This window comes from Pan paniscus, chromosome 3 (genome assembly GCF_029289425.2).
Source record: "Pan paniscus chromosome 3, NHGRI_mPanPan1-v2.0_pri, whole genome shotgun sequence".
Taxonomy (NCBI): domain Eukaryota; kingdom Metazoa; phylum Chordata; class Mammalia; order Primates; family Hominidae; genus Pan; species Pan paniscus.
The window spans coordinates 147,491,432-147,516,097 of record NC_073252.2 but is presented as its reverse complement, the minus strand read 5'-3'; the positions used below and the strand labels follow the sequence as shown (position 1 = coordinate 147,516,097).

The window sequence follows — 24,666 nt, the reverse complement described above, 5'->3', positions numbered from 1 at the left end:
AGCTCCTAACTGCCAAGGCTTGTCCTGACTGACAAGCCTCTCTGGATACCATTGGCAACTTCTGGGTTTTGACTGGGTTTTCTCACTTACACCCTCCTGTTTGGATAAACAGTGCTCGGTACTTAAGCCATAGAGATCTCTAAAAAGGATTTGAGTACCCTGATAACATGAGTCTCGGAGCCTGATCTCATTTTTATTGTTGCTGTATTCTGAGAAACAGAATCTCTTTCACTCCCTGGTGGACCTACTCACCAACCTTTAATGTCCAGCTTAAATGTCTTATCACCTGTGGAGCTATCCCTAGACTTCCTCTGGTAGAGTTGCTTTGTCTTTGAGCAAGCCTCCATAACATACATCTATGACAACACTTAGCACAAAGTGATAGTGAATTTTTAAAGTTTACTTTTCCCCATTATATGGTATACTTTTTAAAGCCTGGGGCTTCTTCTTGTTCATCTTGCATTGTCAACACTTGGTACATGCCTGACACAAAGTAGGTATTCAGTGTTTATCTGCATCTAGTAAATATGAAATAAATACCTGCTGAGGTTGTAGACAATAACTCCATGTGCTAAACTGAAATACTAGGCGTTACAATTAGTTTGGCCCAAAGAAAACCATGCTATGTTGTTGTTCCTATGTCTGGTTAAGTATTGCTTGTTTGGTTGAATGTAACTGCGGTAAATAATGTTTTGATTTTTTTTAAGTTAAAAAAAGGAAAAAATTTAAAAAATTTAAAAAAGGTCAGTACTGATCTGTAGGCTACTGATTCTTATTGAATATAAATGTCTTAGAATATAAACCACTCTAGGGCAGGTACTATATTGTGTATGAGTTCTGCTAAGTAACCACCAGTTATTACAATTTTTTTAAAAAAAGTAATGTACGTTTTCTCTCTAGAATACATATGGCAAAGAGTGATACAAATTTTATGAACCAGTAGACTTGTTTGTGTCCCTAAATATATTTTTGAATCTATCCCAAATCTAAGGAGAATTATTCATTATTATGTTCTAACTCATAGCGAAACAAAAGTCATTCTCAAATTTAATATACTGGAACAGTATTCTAGTGTTCTAAAACGTACTTTAAACCAATGAGGATCTCTGTTGTCTTTGGATGGCTGAGCTTTGAAGGAGCTCCAAATTTTCCTGTGTAGTCCATAGATGAGTTTATAGTTTAGATATATGAAGGCAATAACAGTTGGGATCACAGAATATCTCTTATTTGCTGAAGGAGGAAAATACTTTTTGTCATTCCTGGCTACTTTGCAAGAGGTAAAATATTTCATTGCCTTAAAGTTGGAATTAATTTATAGCAACTATTCGAAGAATCTATTCAATTACACACCAATGGGTATGAAAATAGATTTATTTTACGACCTCTCATTTTTATCAGTTTGTGCTAAGCTGTGTCCACTGGGAAATACAGTGGCTATATATATGCAATGTTTCTTTCAAGCATTTCATATATATGAATCTTTTAAACATGAGGTAGTAAAATTATGCTGGCAAAATATACTATAATTCTATTGTTTTAAAATAATAAGCAAAGTTGGTTTGGCTTGAAAGTTTACTGAAGCTTAGCAGTTCTTCAAAGTGCCATTTATTAAATGTCATATTAATTAGTTAAACTATCAGCCCTATAAAGCAACTCTCCGTGCAAGCATTTTCTGATTCTTTTCCCCCTCGTTCACTGTCTGGACTATTTCTTCTTGAGTATACACACTGAGGATTTAACTTTGTCCACAGATAGACAAGGTATTAATGTTGGTTAATTTATCTACAGTGAAATTGTTGAACTAATTTTTAGAATACAAAATCAAGATCTTACCCCTTAGTTTGCCTTTTTTAAAAGGCAATTTCCCAAACAGATTAATGATCTTTTTTTATCCCCAAAGTAGTTTCTCTGGCATATGTTTTAAAAATTGGAGTTAATAATTGATGACCCTAGTAAATTACAGTCATGCTATATAACACGTTGTAAGCTTTATCTGACTTAAGGAATAGGAAAGAAACCAAACCATGGAAATAAGGATAATTTTAATGTTCTAAAATTTTCATTTTCTGATATAATAATATTTTGTTGAAATCCTCTGTAGAGGAAAATATGGTTGGGAAATATATTGAAAAAACATTTAAGTGACTGATGCATTTTTTCTTTTATTGTGTTTAAAAAATGAGAACATTTACATCCCATTTACAAAAAGAGAAAACACACAAACTTTAAAAAATATTTTTGCTTATGTTTTTCATGATCTTTAATTGCCCCAAATCATTTTCATCTAATTGTATATGAATGAAAGTGTTTTTCTTCAATTAATTTGTAGGACATTAATTTTTAAAATGGTATTTATAATTTTTCTTCATTTTCAGTGTTTCTGAAAGTACATAATTAAATATAGGGAAGGATTTTGTGGGTGATTGTAATACCCTGGGTCTTTTAAAAGTAATTTCAATCAGAATTAATAAATAGATGTAGAGAAAAACATTAAATAAACTGGCTAAATAACATAATTGTTTTACCTTTTTGTTATAATTCTTTTCTATTTTTCTGTTGTTTTGTTTTCTCATAGTTAGTTTAATATTTGAGCATCAATTAAAATGAGAACACTTTTTTTTTGAAACAAGAGTCTCACTCTGTCACCCAGGCTGGAGTGCAGTGGCATGATCTCAGCTCACTGCAACCTCTGCCTCCTGGGTTCAAGTGATTCTCCTGCCTCAGCCTCCTGAGTATCTGGGACTACAGGTGTGCAACACCACGCTCGGCTAATTTTTGTATTTTTGGTGTGGACGGGGTTTTACCATGTTGACCAGACTGGTCTTGAACTCCTGACCTTAGATGATCCACTGGCCTCGGCCCCCTAAAGTGCTGGGATTATATAGACGTGAGCCACTGCGCCTGGCTGAAAGGTGGACATTTTCTGAAAGGTGGATCAGGAATGTTATCCGGTTGTTAAAAAACTTTTAATATATTCTTGACTCCATTAAATTGTCTTTGTATCAAAAGATTGGCCTCAAAATAAGAGAAAAAAAATCACACAAACACAACGTTGGATAAAAAGGATAACTTCTTTAGAAAAACTGAAGATGTTAACTATGGGAAAAGCCTTAAAGATGATATAGAAATGCAAAATGTGGTTAGAATTTAAGCAGTCCAGAAGGAAGACAGTTTTAAAGAAAAGATAATTTTCAAGCAAGATAAGGAAGAATATTAAGAGAAGAGAAAATGATAGCTTTGCCTTTTTCTAAAATGGTAGAGGAAACCACTTTCATCTACTTCTCATGGTAAATATGAGGACCAGGTGAGATTGTTTATGTAGAGGTTAATTTATAAATTGTGAAGCACTAAACTTTATTGATTACTGTGTTTAGAATAAAGTGTTAATACTTGAATTTTTGAATAATTTAATACAATATTGTTCTGCATTTTAAAGTAACTAATACAGTATAACTGGATTGTTTGTAACACAAAGGATACATGCTTGAGGGGATTAATATCCAATTTTCCATGATGTGATTATTATGTGTTACATGCCTATACCAAAATATCTCAAGCGCTCCATAAATATATATGCCTACTATGTACCCACACATTTTTTAAATTAAAACAATTTTCTAAAATTCTAAAGCCAATTTAAAATAACCACAAGAATTTTGATTCTCAGTATACTTTGAAATCCACCTGAATGCAACATTCAAGAAATAATTTTTAAACTTATTGCATGTGCTAGTGAAAGAAAAAGAGCTTAATTTCAGAAAATTGAGTTGGCTACTTTAGATTTTGAAATGCTCTGATTTATTTTGCAAATATTTTATTTTAAAGATGTAGTTGTCTCATTCTGTCACCTAGGCTGGAGTGCAGTGGTGTGGTCTGGCTCAATGCAACCTCCACCTCGCTGTCTCGAGGGATCCTCCCACTTCAGCCTTCCAAGTAGCTGGGACTACAGATGCATGCCACTATGCCTGGCTAATTTTTTTATTTTTAATTTTTTTGTAGAGCTAGAGTTTTGCCATATTTCCCAGGCTGGTCTCAAACTCCTGGGATCAAGTGTTCTGCCCACCTCAGCCTCCCAAAGTGCTGGGATTATAGGCATGAGCCACTGCACCTGGCCTAAAGATGAACTTTAAATTAAGAAAGTATCTTTAAAATACTTGGTAGGAGCTTTTAACCTTTCAGGAATATGACTCAAATTTGATTTGGCACCATAACATGAGTAATATAAATTGCTTATGTGGAGGTACTAATAGAAGATAAGATAAGAATATTTAACTTGTCTTCTTCTTCTCCTTCTCCTTCTTCTTTTTTTTTTTTTTTTTTTTTTTTAAGACAGGATCTCACTCTGTTTTCCAGGCTGGAGTGCAGCGGCACGATCATAGCTCACTGCAGCCTTGATCTCCCGGGCTCAAGTAATCCTCCCACCTCAGCCTCCTGAGTAGATGGGACCACAGGTGCGTGCCACCATGTGCAGCTAATTTTTAAATTTTTTGTAGAGACAGGTCTCCCTGTGTTGCCCAGGCTGGTCACAAACCAGTGGGCTCAAGCAATCCTCCTGTCTTGGCCTCCCAAAGTGCTGGTATTATAGGCGTGAGCCCCTGCCCCAATCCCTGTCTTCATTTTTTGATTGAAATATAATTTATATTCAGTGAATGACCAGATCTCAAACGTGCCTTTCAGTCAGTTTTGGCAAGTAGACGTCACCTTAGAAAGTTCCCTTTGGCTCCTTCTCAATTTACCCTTGCTCCACTCTCTACCTCTAGAAGTAAATGCTGATCTGAGTTTAGTTTTGCCAGTTTGGGACTTAGAAGCAGGCAAAACTAAACCCTGATAGTGGAGAGTTTAAGCTGATGGTAAAGCCACGTGATGCTTTCTGTCCAGGTTAGTATTTCAGGGCCCTGCTCTCCTTCTTGGTGTATGCATGTGCTGCTCACATCCACTATTTTGGAACAGCCTTGATGAATCAGCAGTTGCTATTTAGATAACTGGCTAATTGGATCTACCTAGGCTAAGCTAATTCACTGATTGGAATTAGTCAATAGCGGATATATGAAATCCTACAGTACGTATATTTTCTTGCCTTGCTGCTTTTAATTAGCATAATATTTTTAGATTTATCCATGTTTTTGCATATATCAGTAATTCATTCTTTTTATTAACGAGTAGTAGTCCATTGTTTGACTATACCACAGTGTATCAATTCATTATATTGTTGAACATCTATCTTATTTCCAGGTTTATCTAGTATAAAGCTTCTACCAGCATTTGTTTACTCATATTTGTGTGGGCATATGTATTCATTTTTTTAATACCAGGCTGTGCAATTGCTGGATCACAGCATAGATGTATGTTTACTTAAGAAACAAAAGAGTTTTCCCACATACCATTTTACACTCTCATCAGCCATCTATGAGTGTTTCAGTTGCTCCACATCCTCTTCTACATTTTATGTTGTCAATCTCATTTTAATCATGTTAGTGGGTTTACCCATTGGGGTTTTATTTTACACATCCTTGCCTGATGACTAATGATGCTAGGCACTTTCTCACATGCATATTTTTTATTTGTCTATTTTCTATTGTGAATAATTTGTGTCCTTTGCCCATTTTAAAAATCGAGTTGTCTTTTTATTATTGAATTGCAGAACTCTGTATATATTCTGAATTTAAGTCCTTTGTCATGTGTTGTGAATATTTACTCACAGTCTGTAGCTTGCCTACTTTTTTCTTGCCTTTTCTTATGAGCAGTTTTTATTTTTGATTAAGTCCAATTTTTCCATTTTTAAAATAGTGTGATTTTGTTTTGTCTGTTCCAGGGTTGTGAAGATTTTCTATAGTTATTCTTCGGTAGCTTTGTTGTTTTAGCTTACATATTTTGACCTATGAGCCACCTCAAATTGATTTGTGTGTGTGGTTTAAGATAGTACCATTTGTTGAGGAGCATTTTCCTTCTCCATTGAATTGCTTTGGTACCTTTGTCTTTGATATTATATATGCAGGTCGATTTAGGTACTCTCTGTTCTGTTCCATTGGTCTGTTTGTATATCCTCTTGCTAATACCATATTATCTTAATACTGTAGCTTTATATTAAGTCTTGAAGTCATGTCATGTATGCCTTCCAGTTTTGTTTCTTTTTAAGATTGTTTTAGCTATTCTTGTTTCTTTTGCCTGTCCAGGTAAAATTTTAAATTATCTTGTCAATTTTCAGAAAAATCCTGCTGTGATTTTAATAGGGATTACTTTGAATCTATATACGAATTGAAGGGACATGGAATGACAATCTTAAAATTAAGTCTTCAATCCATGAGCATAGTGTATCTCTTTATTAATTTAGGCCTTCTTTAATCTCTCAGCAATGTTCTATAGTTTGAGTGTACAGTTCTTACATGCTATTTATTAAATTTACCCTTAATACTCAAAGTCTTGAAACTATTATAATTAATGTTGATTTTACATTTTTCTAATTGTTTCAGTTACTATGTAGATTACAATTAATTTTTAATTTACTTTGTATACTGTAACATTGCTAAATTCACTTTCTAGTTCTGCTAGTTTTCTTTTGGATTTATCAGGATTTCTACATACTTGGTCATATCATCTGTTAATAAAAACAGCTTTACTCCCTGCCCCCCAATTTTATGTCTACTTATCATTTTCTTATTTTATTTAACCGATTAGAAACTCTAGCACAATGCTGAATAGAAGCAGTGATTATAGACCTCCTGCCTTATTTTTAAATCTTAGGCAAGATTTAAAAATAAAAAATATTTAAAAAAATAATTGCCTGGTATCAGTGTAGAGGTGGGGCATGTGTGGCTTTTCTGGTCCTTCTCAGCAGCATTTATGCAGTGTTTGGATTGGAGATCTCTGGGTTCTTCTGCTCCACTTCCAAATCAAAAGAGGATCCACACACGTCTATCATGGAGGAGGTCTCTCTTAGGTCTCCTCTCCTGCCACCAGTCTTTCTTGTTGCCAGTCAGTGGAAGCCCTTACGTAAGAGTAGGAGAGTCAGTGCAGACACCCCTTTTGTCCAGGGCTTCTGAGGATTCTGTACTCTCAAATTGGGTCACAATTGGCCTTTAAAGATTAATTAAAATTTTATCTGTTTTCTTCTTGCCTGCTTCTGTGGTGGCCATCTCTTCCTCTTTGGTCTGCCCAAGGTATTATAGTATTGTGTTCCGTCTCTGTGGAGGAGTTTGTCAACTTTGTATTGCAGTTCATCAGACTGCCTTGTGACCATAGCACACTAGCTGAAAACGAAATCATTATTTTATAGACTGTCTGGTTCATTCTCATTGTTATAGTGGGAAAGATCTTTTTTTATGGCGTTCTATGTCTAAAGTAAACATAGAACTCTACGTGTTTTAAGATTTTTAAATGATATTTCTTAATATTGTACCTAAAAGTTGGTGTAATGCATTTGACTTTTAAAATCTCTTATTCTGTGAGCCTGAGTTCAATCTCTCAGCATCTATTTCGTCTATTACTAGAAATAATGATACTGGAAATGCTTGATTAATTGATGAGCCCCAATTTAAAGAAATATACAGGTATTTCTATAATTTATAGAATAATGAACTATGAGTCAAAAAAGAGTTGGAATCTCATCAGATTATCAATATATTCTGAGTTTCAGTTTTTTGCTTTTCTGGGACTGGAGAGGTAATTCTCGTTTTTATCTACCTCTCAGTGGACATAAGGCTAAGATGAGAAGAGGCATGCAGGTGTTATTTGTAAATTTTTAATATGCAAAATAGATAAGTTAATGATAAGCTATTTTCAGAAAGGAATATACATAATTAAAATTGGAAACTTTGGAATGAATTTTTATTCTAATAGCTTAACATTCATAATACTTTATGACCTTTTTGTAGTAGGCAGGAGAGGGCATATTTTATACATAGAAATAATTGACAAATATATATTGAGTACCTGCTATCTGGGCTGGATGCACTGCTTTTTGCTGGAGAGATACTGGAGAACAAAGTAAAGATGTTGACCTAGTGACACTTACATTCTAGTTGAGAAGATAGCTAATAAGCAAGTAAACACATTTCTGATGCTTTGCTCTAACTGAGAATAGTTCTGATCTAGGAATTTACAGTATCTTCAACAGTCACCCTGTGAGGATCTGGAGAGTTGCTTGGGAGATTGCTGAGATATGCCTCCTTGCACTTTATAATGCAGTTCCATTCTTTCTTTTTTAAAGTCACACTTTGTTGGAAAAGTAGTATTATTCATGTTTTGCTGTGAGTCTGATCTCTTTTCCTCATGAATAGATGTTTAATTCAAACTTTTCTTGGCATTGGAAAAGTTTGTGCATTTTGGAATAAAGTAAAAAACCATTTTATTATGGAAAATCTAAATATACAAAAGTAAAAAAACTAGGATAATAAATCCACAAATATTCATCATCCAGTTCCAACAATTATGAATTCATGGCCAGTATTATTTTATCCATGCACCCATCCAATTCCCTTCTCAGCTTGGATTAGATGAGGCAAATTCTTTGATATCCATTCATAAATATTTTTCAGCTTGTATTATAAAAGATGAAGAATCTCTTTTTAAAGCACAATCAAAATACATCACATAAAATTAACAACTTATTAATATGAACTAATATATAGTAATTGCTCTAATGTCCGTGTTTCATTATATTTGATAGAGGCTTCATTCAAAGGCAGATGGGTTTGTTACATCTTTTTTTGCTTCCATCTTTTAAAAGGATAAAGGCTTTTGTTATAAGTTTGCAGAATGAAAGTGAAAATGTCATCTGAGTTTTAAAGGCAAAGAAGTGTTGACTAAGGACTTTTTGTTCATGTTTTGAAACATGACCATACGAAATGCTGTGCTATATATATAGGAATACAAATTAATTTTAGATGTCATCCATGCCTTATAAGGAATTTACAGTCTTGTGGCTGAGTTAGAATACAAGAAAACATAATCCCTTTTGTAATCTACAATACAAGGCAATGGGATGTGTTCTGTTCCAGTGGTGGAGATTAGCAGTTCTCATTCTCCATGGTCATTCATGTTAGCATATCAGGATCAGTGAAGTGATTGCAAGGTATGTTTTCTAAATACTGAAAAGAAAAAGCTCACTTTGGGAGGCCGAGGTGGGCAGATCACTTGAGTTTGGGAGTTTGAGACCAGCTAGCCAACATGGTGAAACCCCGTCTCTACTAAAAATACAAAAATTAGCCAGGTGTGGTGGCGCGTACCTATAATTCCAGCTACTCAGGAGGCTAAGGCAGGAGAAGCGCTTGAACCTGGGAGGCAGAGTTTGCAGTGAGCCGAGATCATGCTACTGCACTCCAGTCTGGGCAACAGAGTCAGAGTCTGTCTCAAATAAATAAATAAATAAAAGAAAAAAAAGAAAAAGAAAAAGATAAAGCTGAGAATTATTTAACCTTTTAATAATTAGAGTAGATTCAGGGTTATCTTTGTTATCACATAGTCACATTCCTTTGAATTCAAATGTACCATCATGAGTGGAAAGAAAAAAAATGACGGTGTAGCTTGGCCTTGAAAGTTGCCCATACTTTTGGAAGGTGGAGATCAGTGAGGATGGGTTATTGGGGGACTGTGGCATAGGCAACTGTGTGGAGATGTGTTTTCAAACTTATTTCAGGTTAAGGTAGTAGAGTAGTTTAACTGGAGGAAAGGTTCATATGTGGACATAGTAGTTAGTAAGACCAGTAAAGTAGATTGAAAAATTAACTTAATTTTGTTCTTAATTATTCTTAAAATTTCTATGCAAGTAATACATATTATGTTTCTCAAAAGAACCACATTATGTTGAATTTGATCTGTTGGTGTGTAGGAGAGAGAAGACAGAGCATCTGTGGAATATTTTATTAGTACCATCAATTTTCAATTATTAGTAATAATGGAAACAGAATCCATGTGGCTATCTGAGCTTTATAGATAACACCCAAAGCATTAATATTCAGAATTTTCTTCATCCTCTTAAGACTTAGCCTTTTACTTATATTGATAACAAGTAGAAATAATGATTTGTGTTTCATTTTGCTTTCTTTCTGATGAAAGGACTGAAAAGGATAGGTAGAATTTGGCTAATCCGTACATCCAATAATTGTAAACATTGATCACAATAATAGAAAGTCTTCGCCTTAGCTCATTTCACTGTTCTTGTTTCTTATATTTATGTGTGATATTTGCTTTATATTTATCTTTTACTTTAGCTTTATCACTTGGACTTCGTGAGCCTCTTAGTACTAACACAGATTTTTAATTTAATTCTCCACATGCGTACGATTTAGTGAAGTTCCCACCAATCATATACAGTTCATACCTTGTAAGGTCACAAGCTAGTTTCCTCCCAGCCCTGACTAGAAGAGTAGTAAAGAATAGAGTGACACATTTGGAATGAATATATAAATATAAGCAGGGCTAAAATTTTGTTCTGTAATTATCCCTTTGTTTTTGTCACCAGGATTTTTTTTTCCCTCTTTTGAATGTATTACATTAATTAACTTTCAGTAAAGATAATGTTACATTAGTGACCTTCAATCTTCTGACAAGCCGGTCATCAAAAACAGATGAAAATAACAAAATTAATAATCTTTTTTAGGGGATTAGATTCTTATTTTTGTTTCCTGAAAAGGCTACCTCATTGAATTTGCTCAGAATTTGCACAATTATTGTAGCTCATACATAACCTGTGAAGAAATAAAATACCAAAGATTTATGACCATACGTTTTGTAGGTAGTTTTTGTTTTTTAAAGCTTAATCATTCTTTCACATTGCCAATCAAATACCTCTTCATTATAAAAATTCTGGAAAGCCAAACGTTCAGGTCTGTTTCTTTACAAAACCTGTAGAAATTTCCTTTAGTGATGGAGCTTATATGTGAAGATATCATGGAAAGTCATCCCCTGACCCCAGTCATTCTCAGTTCTAGATTTCCCAATGCTGGGATTATCAACCAGCTTCAGATAGAACTGGTGAGGTTGGTTCACCTCTCAGCTAACATGGCCTGCTTCTGTTCATTCACCTAGGTTTTAAACTGTTAACATGTAAGATTTGATTTTATCAGATTATTTCTATGTGGTGTAGAAACCAAACTGGGTAGAGTTTGAGCCAAATATGTCCAATGTGCTTAATCACTTATATCCAACTCGTATGCATTTGCCTCAGACTCACAGACTGCTTCCTAATCTTGTCCTCCAAAGCTCGGTGGCCAGTCTGGTTTCACAGTGAAACCATGGTTTAGGTACAATGGCAATTGATATGGAGAAAAAAACAATTAGAATAACATTCCTTAAGAGGTGGCAGTATGTGAGTCAGGTATTTAAGGTTTCATGAACTCCACAATCAGCCCATTCAGAAATAAGAGAATAGAATACAGAAAAAAAATTGATCAAACCAAAAGCTATTACTTTTAACATTTTGGCACAATTTTGTGAAGTCTTTTGGTTTATGGATTTTTTTGGTCCATAATTAAAAGCACAAGGTATATGAGATTTTTTTTATTACAATACAGTTACAATGTAAAATACTTCATAAGAATAACTTTTCTTGTTGAGGAATAAGTCAATGCATGATATAGTAAAATTTACCCAGTCTCCCATTTCTGGACATTTATATTATATTTACATTTATATTTTTTCCAATTTTATTTTTATGTTGGAGTCCCAAAGACCACCCCAAGTTTGCTGATTCGTTAGAGGGTCTCACAGTACTTAGCATATGGTTGTAGTCATGGCTAAGGTTTATTACAGTGAAAGGTTACAAAGCAAAATCAGCAAAGGGAAGAGGTACAGGGAATGAAATCCACAGGAAACCGGGAGCAAGAGTCCGATAGTTCTCTCCCAGTGGAGTCAGAAAGGATGCCCTGAATTCCTCCAGCAGCAAGTCATGACAACATGTGTAAAGTGTTGTATACCTGGGATGCTTGTTAAAAACTTAGTACCCAAGATTTCTTATTGGAGCCTAGTCACATAGGCATACTCTGCCTAGCATGTACCAACATTCTGGATTTCTGGAAGGAAAGCAGATATTCAGCAAAAACCATATTGCTTGCACAATTGGTCTGGGTATGGTGAGACACCCTTATCATTTAGGGAAAGTTTTATATCAGGAATTGTTTACCTGCTAAGTTCTAAGATATCAACCAAAGGTCAACTTTACAAGCAGATGTTGCTAAGAGTAGCAGTCTCAAGCTTGCTATATTAAGTGTTTTCTGCATAATTATTATAAATAATGCTATAATAAACAATTTTGTTAATCTTTAGTCACATTTCAGATAATTTTCTTAGGAAAGACTCTTAGAAATTGGTATTACAAAAAATATGAACATTTAAAAGACTTTATTACTGACAATTACTTTCCTAAAAGTCTTCAAATTTTCATTTTCATCAGGGATGTATGAGTTCAGGCATCAAAGCCTTGGCTAAAATAGGTAAGGTACATATGATTCATATATCAATATATGAGAAACTTGGAATAATTCTTATTTTTTTAAAAATCAAATTATGTGAGATAAATGAAAAACTAATTAATTATTGCTTCATTTTCAGGTAGACCACTAAGAATATGCCCTTTAAATTATCACTCGGTGTCCACTTTTCCCCAGGACCTCTGTCTTTCTTGCTTAGAAACCTATACTTCACTGTTATCTGTAAAACATGTACTATCTAGTTCAACATAACAATCATTTGTACTATAAAATTAGTGCATATCCTGTTCCAGTAACTGTGGTTATGCAAGCAGCAAAACAGTGCCCGGGACACAGTCCCAATCCTGCTGGAGTTTGCAGTCCATTGCCCGCAAGAACTGCGTTTGGCAGAGTGCTTCCTGACAAAGGTGACAAGTATGCTGCCATCCAAGCCAGATAGTAGCCCCTGCATTGCAAAAGTCAATCTTTGATAGACTTGTCATCAGGACCTCTGATTTTCTTAATCAAGAGTCTTCACTTTGTAAGCCTGAGACCAAAGCTTTCTAAAGCTATTATGACACAGCAGGCTGTCTCTCTCCTTTCCTGTGAAGGTAATATGAGTTCTCACTTTTACCTAATGATACTGTGGTTCACACCCTGCCCACCCCCCGACCCCACACCCGCTCCCAAAAAGGTGCCATTGAGGGCATATTTAAAGGAAACATTCATTTTATTATGTATCTTTATTAAAGGAAGTTTAAACAAATTGTATTTTCTCGTTTGCAAATACAAAATGTTCTCTTTAGAAAAAGATGAGTGCAATTTAGTCTTAATCTAATGCTTCCTTTGAGGCAAACATTTCTAAAATTCATTTTGCTTTCTCCATACCTTGCTTTTGCTCATAATTTTAACATAATTTTTGCCCACTTTTACCTAAAATTATATAGACTTATTTTTAATGTGTTTCCTTTAAAATTGCCATTAGTTATGATTAATTGCAAAACATTTGGAAAATACAGAACATTATCATGACAGCCATCTATTATTCTGCTGCCTAAAGACAATTGCTTGTTAATTTTTTTTTCTCTTAGTTAAGTCACCTAGCTTTATAGGAACACCCAGAGGCTGTTCCCATGATATAAGGAAGAGCTTTCTGAAGGGCTAGGTCATGATTCAGGTGATTTAGTTTGAATTGCTAAAATGGAGAAAACTCATATTTAAGTTATAAGAAAATCAAAATCGCCATTATATTGGGTCTCTCGGTACATGTTCAAGCCAAATAAAATGTTTAGTCTTTGCAAGTGCATGACAGAACAAACTGGTTATTGTTTCTTTGGATAATCATAGAACAGGATTCAGTTTGAAAGCTCATTCCATTTGAACTGTGAGTGAGTTCAAGTTTATGCCCTAGGGGAAAAAAATGGTTTAGTTCCTAAGAAAGTAGAATATGCAGAATAGAAACTGTGAGGTAAAGCCAGGCAGGACCACACTTTAAGACCAAGCTATAGAATCCATGTAACTACACCTGATCCTATGAGAACTGAGTATATTGGTGAGGGGAAGAACTGCTAGTTCTCTTATACAGTGGTTTCTAAATTCTTTTATTGATTCATGCCTCAGTCTTTAGTTAAGTGTTTTCTGAGCAAATTTTCAGAGCATTGGTGTATTTGATAATGGTGTTTTTTCCTAGCCTTTACACATGGAAGGCAATTTGGTTATAAAATTTATTTAACTTTTCATTTTCCTGAAAATTCTGTTGGTGGTCTATTATTTATTGATTCTTTTGCTGTTTCACAGAAGAAATTTGAGAATAACCTGGAGTTTACACCTTTGCAGATGTTTTTCTTCTTGAATACATATTAAATTTTCTTTATTCTTATCATTGAAGTTTTCTTTACTCCTGTAATTTTGCCGAATATACTTGTATGCAAGTCTCTTTTAATAAACTTACCCCATAATTCAGTGAACTCCAATAGTCAGATGATTCAAATCTTTTGTTCAGCTTAGGAAATTATTACATAGTATGTTTTCTTTGTTTCTGATTGTTCTAGTTTCATCTTCGGTAATGTGTGTGGTTCCTTTGATGGATATTTATTTTTTGTGCTCTTTAATCTATAATATTCTCTCTTATAATTCTCATCTTTGATGCTTTTCTTCTGCATTCTAGGAGTGCTTGCCAAATCCAGTCATTTGATATTCCATGCTGTCACTTATACTCCTACTAACTCTGAAGTACATTTTTATTCTGCCATTACATTTTTGGTTTCTTTGTATTTCTTCCCTTTTAAAAATGCTAATTCTCATTTTTATTTGACTTACAATTATTATTATTGTTAAACTTTTAGTTATTTCTTTATTGTTTTGGCTTCTATTTCAAAGAGTTGGCTTATTATAATATAGTGAGAATGCCAAGCACTTTTCTATAATTTTCCCCTGGGTCTAGCAGAATATTTTTAGATTTAAACACTTTTACTGAATGTTTAGAATTATAGACTGTGTTAGTTTCCCTATGGCTGCTGTAACAAATTACTGAAAACCTGGTAACTTGAAACAATCCCCAATTTTTTCTTATATTTGTAGAGGCTAGAAGTTTGAAATCAATTTCACTGAATTAAGTCAAGCTGTCAGCAGGACTAGTTCCTTCCAGAGATGCTAGGGAAGAATCTGTTTCCATTGCCTTTTCCAGCTTCTGGAGGCCACCTGCATTCCTTGACTTATGAGCCCTTTTTCACATCACTCCATTCTATTTTTTGCCTCATGATATCTTCTCTTCTGTAGTAAAGTCTGCCTCTGCCTCTCTTGTAAGGACACTTGTGATTACATGTGGTGCCCACCAGGACAATCCCGGATAATCTCCCTCCCCATTTCAGAATCCTTCATTTAATCACAGTTGCAAAGTCTCTTTTGCCATATAAGCTAATAACATTTATAGGTTTCAGGGATTAGGACATGGGTCTCTTTCTGAACAGTCTACCACAGAGACCTTTTCCCTTGTGTCAGAGTCACAGGTAAGCTTCAAGATAGACCTGGGTTCACACAACCTCTTACCCTCTGAACTTGACCAAGGGACATAATATGTTTTCTCCTCTGTTAAATGGAACATCTGCCTCATAGGGTTATTCTGCAGCATAGGTCAGGTAATGTGTGTAAATTGTTTAGTAATTTGAGCCTTCAATAAGTGTTAACAAGTATTACCATGATTAATATAGGCCCTAGTTTATTTACTCTGCCCCAGATAAGGAGAAATTGATTTATGCAGTGAGTGATTACAAATAGAAAGAACGTGTGGATTTTTCTCAGCCCTGAGAAAAATCTAGTTCTATAGTTGATGATCAGGTGTCAATGCCTGGTTCTCTGCCTAATTCCCAGTAACTTGCAGACACCTGTCTCAAACAGTTGAGCTCTGCTGAGGTGGAGACTTTCCTATTCCACACCTTCGTTCTTATTATTTTCAGCTATTTACCTCATGAAAAATTACAATCTCCATTATGCATTGTTATCAATACCTGCCCTCCGCAGTCTCCACACAGAACTCTTTCCTTTCCATAGGGCTGTATCAAATACTGCTGCTGAAGCCAGGGCTGCTTTCTTTCCTAGTTGTTGTCTTGGAGCTGTAGTGTCTAAGTGAATTGTGGTAGATGAAGGTAGGAAAAGGGAATCAGTTATTTTAAAGCAGCACCTACGTTGTAGAGAAACATTTTTTGTTCTTTTTTTTTCTGTATTTTTTTCCTTGGGAGATATTAAGCATCTTTCTACCATCTTTCAGATTAGGGAGGGGTGAGTATATTATTATGTAAAAGTCACTGATTGCTTTCCTCAATTCACTTCCATTATCCTAATTAAATTTTCTTCTCAATTGCAAATTGGTAAATGGTTAGATTTATTTTTTGTGATCTTGAGATTTTCATCTTCTCCTTTGTCATTATAGTATTTATTGAAGTTGTAAAGGGGCTGCCTCACAGCCAAAGGTAACAGACCATATTGAACCAGAAGTCATTATTTTTTTGAACAATTTTTATCTACTATTAGCTTCAAAGTATCTACCAAACTTGTTCAAATACTTGGCAATTCAGAAAGATGTTATGCAACAGTGATGCTACTGTTCTATATCACATTCTTTTCTAATCAGAATGAAGTTCCCATACATTTTCTAACTTACCTTAAGCTTGTTTTGCTGCTTAGTATTTGCTATCTACAAACCTCTGGTTCCTTCAGATAGCAAAAAAAGGATTAGAAGTATGTCTTATTTGCTATAAACTCATATATATATATATGTTTATTAAGTATAACTAACACAATCACAAGATCCCACAAAGGTCCCGCAATAGGCTGTCTGCAGGCTGAGGAGCAAGGAGAGCCAATGCGAGCTCCAAAACTGAAGAATTTGGAGTCTGATGTTCGAGGGCAGGAAGCATCCAGCATGGGAGAAAGATGTAGGCTGGGAGGCTAGGCCAGTGTCTCTTTTCATATTTTTCTGCCTGCTTATATTCTAGCTATGCTGGCAGTTGATTAGACTGTGCCCACCCAGGCTAAGGGTGGGTCTGCCTTTCCCACCCCACTGACTCAAATGCTAATCTCTTTTGGCAACACCCTCACAGACACACCCAGCATCAATACTTTGTATCCTTCAATCCAGTCAAGTTGACACTCATTATTAACCATCACAGCACAAAAAGTGTTAAACAGAACGTAGTATGAAAAGAATTATCCATATTTCTTAGATATTTTATAACATAGAAATGGTATCCATGAGTATTAACTGGCATTCACTAGATGTACATAATTTAGTCTATCGAATCTGTCAGGACTCAGAACACGATACCCCAAAAATGTGGTGCCTTGGCATGCTGAGTATTTTAAGCTGCAAGAATTGAGAGGACAGTAGAAGCAGGAAGCCCTCTCTGGATTTTTCTCCCTAGAAGCTGGACATAGAAACTAGAATTCCTCTCCTCCAAAGCTAGCGATAAAACCCGGGAAATTCACTCTCGACTTCCTCCCTTCCCTCCTGAAGACTCTCTTGTGACAAATGTCCTGCCCCATATCTGGAAGCCAAGAAAAATCCGAAGAAATAGGCCTTGCTGAGTTTCCCCTGGTTTACTAAGGTCATACCACATTTTGTCCAATCATACTTCTACATAAAAAATACAGTTCTCCCTGAGTCTTTGTGTCTTCATTTCTGAAGCCTCCTATGTTACACAAAACTTTGATAAACAAGCTTGTTATACTTTTCTCTTGTTAATCAGTCTTTGTTATAGGGATGTCTCCTCCATGAACACTTCCAATGGGTGAGGAAAAGATATTACTTTTTCTCCTCTACAAATCTTTGTTTTCATTGAATCCTTTTGGAAACAGCTTATTATAAACAAACAAAAGAAGGTGGTTTAAGTAATTTTAGAGTAAATGCCTTGTTCATTTTGTACTATAAATTCAACACATATGAATTGATTTAAATGGACATTTCAGTCATTAATTCTAAAATTTAAACTAATGTAACAGATGGAATTCAGCCACCCAAGCAAGCTTCTGGGGTTTGATTATTCAAATGATTAAGATGCTATTTGTCAACTCTAGTTTGCCACCCCTTTTAATTATATAGATAATCAAACTAAGAACTGCTAATTCTGTCTCCTAACTATTAATTGTTTGTAATTACCTACAGATTAAAACTGCATGTGCAATTAACTCAAAGAATTAATTGATACGAGAGAATTGATAAAAGGGAAACAGAACGAGCTTGGCATAAAAGAGGCTCTAGGGACACGGGACCACTAAACTCAGTAATGTCTTTGGTTTTATCATATCCTAATAAAGATACATTTTCATTTGAACTTGCTTCTACTCTGGAAGGCAGATATACAGACTATTTCTTAAGAGCATTTGGTTTCTAAGTTGACCAAAACAGTGTATTTTTAAACGTTGAACTACTATTGCCTTTGGGTCTTTTGCTGATATCCAGGTGAATTGAACCAATCTATTCATTTGCGATACTAAGATAATATTTGTCACTACAAAAATTATAGATGTGGGGATTGTTTTAACTACCTAATAACTTTTCTTTCCTTCCCTTTTCTTTCCCTTGTTTCTCATTCCCTGACATTATCACCTGTCGTATATGATCTTTTCAGTTTTCTGTGAGTCATTTGTATAATTTAAGCTTATAAAATAACAACTACTTATTAGGTTTTGGAAATGTCTCCCACCTGTGTAAATAATGGGCTAATTGTTAACTACATAAATTTGAATAAAAACAGAAAATAAAATTGAAAAATGATTACCATTATAAACGTCAAGATGATGCTAGAAAGTGAGGGGAGATGGTCTGGTGAAAAATATCTAAAAGTCAGAATTTTAAAAGCCCATTTTTTAGGATTTTCTGTTTCTTCATGTATTTATTTCAGTTGGATTCTATGGGACCTTTCACTCTTATGGTTTTGTTGGTTAGCCTTGTAGTCAATGCCAAATCGGGTTCTAATCCAGGAGCACATGCATGCACGCGCACACACACACACACACACACACACACACTTGGGGCACATCATTATATTCAGTTTTATGGCGCATACAAAGCAAGTGAAAGACTTTTAAGTCTCGATATGCAAATTAGATATGCAGAAAGGCAGCACACTAACATGAGTTAATATTTTTTTGATGATAGTCTAAAATATTGAAGAAACACAAAGTCAGATATCAGTATGAGTAGTTATTTAACAAATTTTTTAATGTTCAACACTAGCTACTTTTTAACTCCTTGTTAAACTGATGTGACCATTTTGGTTTATTTCCAAATCTTGATATTGCGTTTTCCTCAGATTCATTTACTCTTACAATATTTTATTCTGTCCTGCTGACTGATAACTGGGATTACTGACAAGATTTCTTTTCCATCTATCAATATACAGCCTACTCTTGTGCACATGTGTACACACACACACACACACACACACACACACACCTGGGATTCAGAACCTTTATTTCTATGTGTCATTATCTGTGAAGATTGTTGACTCCAGGAAGGGTTTGTGAAGATTTAGTCTGATTAATGACTTTGGTCTTCATCAAACTATTAGCTTATAACTTTCGACTGACTTTGTGGAATAAACTGGAATTTGTTGCATGTCACTTTCTGTGCCTGGCTTCTAAGGAGGAGTCATTAGCATACATCAGTATGTGAATGATTACCTTGAGGATTTTAGTGGAGGCTTTACTGCTTCCTGAAGCGGAAAAGTTATAGCTATATTTTCTAGTATGATACCTATATACTGGGAGAAAATAATGTGTGGTGTTTTCAACTCTGTGAGTCTGTTTTGTGAGTAAGCAAGATAAAACATTTGAAAATGCTCTGAACTCTATTGGAAAAATAAGTTGTATAGGTTTTAGTTTCATATATTGGGTTGGACTCTTCAATGATCAAGAAGATAATCTCTTTGCCTGTAAGATTTAACCTTTTCAAACAATTCATTTTTTAATCAGAGAGGAATTTTATTTATTTATTTAATTTTATTTTTTAAATTAACAAATAAGTGTACACATTCATGGGAGTACAGAGTGATGTTTTTATACATATAATGTATAGTGATCAGATCAGGGTAGTTAATATATTTATCATCTCAGACATTTGTCATTTCTTTGTGTTGGGAATGTTCAATATCCTCCTTCTTATTCACCAGTATTTACATAGCTACCTTATTCGCATTGCTAATGAATCAGAAACACAGAGCAATTCCAGGTAAGTTACAGTCCTTGCCTTGGAACAGTTTATAAATTCAAAATGAGATTGGAAAGAGAAGCACGATTATCTAAAATATGAGATATTGCTTATTGTACGTAATAGTGCATTAAGGGGAGTGGGTAGGTCAGGAATAATGCCCATGAGCTGGAGAATTCTTTGAATTCATTAAGAGGGCTTCATAAGAAATGTAAGGGTGTATACATCTTAATAACTCTTGTGTTACTCTTTTATACTCCCTTGGTCTTACAAAGCTGCCAAATGAAAATATAAAGGGCATGGCCTTTCCCTTACTATCTTCTTCTTAGGTACTAAAATGCTCAGATTCTCTACAAGCTACTCGTTATTGGCCTTTGCTTCCGTTGAAGAATTTTAAGTTCGAGACCATCCTGGCTAACACTGTGAAACCCCGTCTCTACTAAAAAATACAAAAAATTAGCCGGGCGTGGAGGCCGGTGCCTGTAGTCCCAGCTACTCAGGAGGCTGAGGCAGGAGAATGGCGTGAACCTGGGAGGCAGAGCTTGCAGTGAGCCGAGATCGCACCACTGCACTCCAGCCTGGGGGAAAGAGTGAGACTACGTCTCCAAAAAAAAAAAAAAAAGAATTCCACTGATTCACATTGGATTGTGATTGAAATATATGATTGTGTTGCCTCTTCTAGAGATTTTGCCTTTTTGAAAGAGTGCAGAGACTCTTGACTGAAATGGAAGAAATATATATAAAGTTAAAATGAGGCAGAATGTTTATGTACTGATTAGAATGTCTCTGAGATAACATTACCTTTTTATTATTTTATGTTACTTCATTGCCTCCCCATAGACCACTCAAATTATGATCCTGTAAATAAATTGAAGCAATGAAGTGAGAGAATTTATTACTTCTTGAGTTTTCTATAAATTTATGTAAAACTAAGCAGTCCATGGATGACTTTATTAAATTGAAAGTTTCAGGAAAGACTACATAGATACACATATATACATATATATACATATATGAAGGAAAATTGGAAATATGAAAATAGTTTGATTCATTTCGATGGCAGGATTGAACTGAATTTTCTTCTTTTTAAATGATTAATATCTCTGAGGAAAAAAATGGACAAATAAATCTTAAATCTCTTTCCTATGATTAAAGAAAAATGGTTCCTGTAGAAATCTTATGTACCAACTGCCATGAGACAGAACAAATATGTGGTGATGCTGGCTAACCTTTTGTGCTTTCGACCTATTTACCTTAAAGACTTTTAATAATTTAATTTACTTTGCAATATCAAAACTTGTGCCTTATAAAATACTGAATTTTCTTTTAAAGTATGTAACACAGAGAGGTTTTCCTTTTATTTTTATAAGTGCTATTCGCAAACATGATTTTCCTTTAAGCCTCCTTTAAAAAAAAAGAAGTTGATGTTCTTCAGGAGGAGATAGTAAAGAGAATGAACCTATAGTTTTCTGATGGGCACACTGTGCAATAAAAACACGAGAACCTTACCATATGAAGGAGACAATTAATTGAAGCCTCTCTCTATGCAATCCTATCATGTCTTCATTTCTCTCCGATTAGATGACAAGATGTGATTTTAATACAGAATAGTGAGGCCATAAAGATGATTTGCTTTACTCTTTGCAACATTAAGCAATATAATCAGTGTGTACTTTTCCTGGATAGATATTGTTTTAACCTGCATTGATATTTCTAACAGACAAAGCATTCTATGACTGGAGAGGATTTGTGCCGACAAGGTCTTTCCGTTTGGCTTGTGACTCCCGTCGAGTTAGTTTCTCTCAATCATCATCAGTATTTCGGGATTATTATTCTGTAAGTATTTATAAAACTGGATGTAGATTTGAATTGCCATTTTTCCAGTAAATTATTGCATTAATTTTGATGAAAGCACTTGAGATTTTACTATGGACCTGTTTCAGTCCTAAGATAGTTCTCCACTGAAATTCATTTTTTCTGAAGCATTGCTTTAGTTTTGTTCTTGTGTCTTGTGTAAATCTTGCTGATCACCCGATCCCACAATATGCATGTCATTTTTTATTTGAAGAGCATTGGTTAAAGCGATCATCACATGGTTTGCTCCAAATGTGTTAGCACCTCCACTATTTTTGTAATGGTACATAGACTGTCAAGAAAACATAATGAAGGCAAGGGGAGAATGTAGAATGTAGACATCTGTTAAAGGCATGATAATGGAAGGATTAAAAAATCCAAGGGCAATTTTATGACCACATGTTGATGGTTTTCTGAATGAAGACTCTAATCCAGGACATGAGAACTTGTGATCTGAAAGTAGAATTGGTTCTTTAAATTCATTTATTTCTCAAAGCAAGTCCTAATATATACATGTGAATAGTAGAAGAAACTCATGTTATTCAGACATCTTTAGCAACAATTTCTTAAAAGACCACGTAATGCTATTTTACAACATTGTGTTTCACAGTGTCTGTAAATATGTCTGGGTTTCTTACATCTCCCACATGTTCTGTTGTGTGTGTGAATATGTCTGTCCTGTCCTTTATCTTCTTTATCTTTTTCTCTCTTTTCATATCACTGATTTTTTTTTTCCTGGACTTGCCATTTGCTGTTATTACAAAATACCACAGACTGGATGGATTAAACAACAAAAATCTATTTTCTTACTGTTCTGGAGGCTGGAAGTCCAAGATAAAGTTGCTGGCAGCGTTGGTTTCTCCTCAGACCCTTTTCCTTGGCTTGCAGACTGCTACCTTCTCATTGTGTCCTCACATTGTCTTTCTTCTTCTTCTTTTCTTTTCTTTTCTTTTTTTTTTTTTGAGACGGAGTCTCTCTCTGTTGCTCAGGCTAGAGTGTAATGGTGTGATCTCAGCTCACCGCAACCTCCACCTGCCGGGTTTAAGTGATTCTTGTGCCTCAGCCTTCTGAGTAGCTGGGAATACCGATGCTTGCCACCATGCCTGGATAATTTTTGTATTTTTAGTAGAGATGGGGTTTCACCATATTGGTTAGGCTGGTCTCAAACTCCTGACCTTAGGTGATCTGCCCACCTTACCCTCCCAAAGTGCTGGGATTACAGGTGTCAGCCACCATGCCCGGCCATGTTGTCTTTCTTCTGTACTAATGCATCCCTGGTGTCATATTGGATTAGGACCCTACCCTTATGACCTCATTTAATCTTAATTACCTCCTTAAAGGCCTTATTTCCAAATTAAGTTACAGTGGAGGTTTGAACTTCTACATATGAATTTCAAAGGGACACAATTTAGTCCATAACATCATTAGACAACTGAAATATATTTTACCAAATTATTTTATCTACCTGTTGAATAGTTCTTAATCTGTCATTTTAAATAACACATGTTGGATTTTTATTTTTTTCTGTAAACCAAAACTTTTAAGTTATTAATATATCATATTTAGCATATGTTGCTAAATTCCTTGTGAGTCAAATTTACTAAAGCTAATTTTTTTATTTCTAATGTTTTTATTATGTTTGTTTTTATAGATTTAGGGATAGTGCAGTTGTTTTACATGGATAGTTACATTGTGCTGAAGTCTGGGCTTCCAGTGTAGCTGCCACCTGAATAATGTACATTGTACACAATAGATAGCATTTCATCCCTCACCCCTTTCCCATCCTCCCACCTATTAGCATCTCCAGTGTCTATTGGATGACCGTCGCTACTCATAGTTTAGCTCCCACTTACGAATGAGAACATGTGGTTTTTGACTTTCTGCTTCTGAGTCATTTAGCTTAGGATAATGGCCTCCAATTCCATCCACATTGCTGCAAAATACATGATTTCATTCTTTTATATGACTGAGTAGTATTCCATGGTGTGTATATATATATATATATATATATATATATATATATATATATTTCCCACATTTTTAATCCAGTCATCTATTGATGGACATTTACGTTTATTCTGACTTTGTTATTGTAAACAGTGCTGCCATAAACATAATGAATGTGTGTATACAATGATTTCTATTTGTTTGGGTAAATACCCACTAGTTGAATTGCTGAACTGAAGTTAGTTCTATTTTTAGTTTTGAGAAATCTCCAGACTGTTTCCCATAGAGGGTGTACTAACTTATATTTCCACTAACTGTATAAGTGTTCCCTTTTCTCTGCATCCTCACCAACATTTACTGTTTTTTGACATTTCAATAGTCACTGTGATGTGTAAGATGGTGTTTCATTGTGGTTTTAATTTGCATTTCTTTGGCGATTAGTGATGTGGAGCATTTTTTCATATGTTTGTTGGCTGCTTTTGTGTCTTCTTTTGAAAAATGTCCACTTATGTCCTTTGCCTACTTTTTAATGGGATTTTTTTTTCTTGTTTGCATTTCTAATAGATTCTGGATATTAACCTTTTGCCAGATGCATGTTTGTAAGGATTTTCTCCCATTCTGTAGGTTGTCTGTTTATTCTTTTAATTATTTATTATCTTGTACAGGAGCTTTTCAGTTTAATGAGGTCTCATTTGTCCATTTTTGTTTTCATTGCATTTCCTTTTGAGGGCTTATCTGTAAATTCTTTGCCTAGGC

The 24,666-nt window shown here is 34.8% G+C and overlaps 1 protein-coding gene across 25 annotated transcripts in view; it reads left to right on the top strand.

Annotated features, from left to right (window-relative positions):
• The window catches only part of IQCM (IQ motif containing M), a 465,249-nt gene that overhangs the window by 172,688 nt on the left and 267,895 nt on the right, over positions 1-24,666 (top strand). For all 25 annotated transcript variants that reach the window (XM_055111895.1, XM_055111891.1, XM_055111884.1 and 22 more), the window contains one exon: positions 21,830-21,945. In XM_055111895.1, coding sequence (XP_054967870.1) covers positions 21,830-21,945 — 116 coding nt within the window. The remainder of the gene's footprint in view (positions 1-21,829; positions 21,946-24,666) is intronic.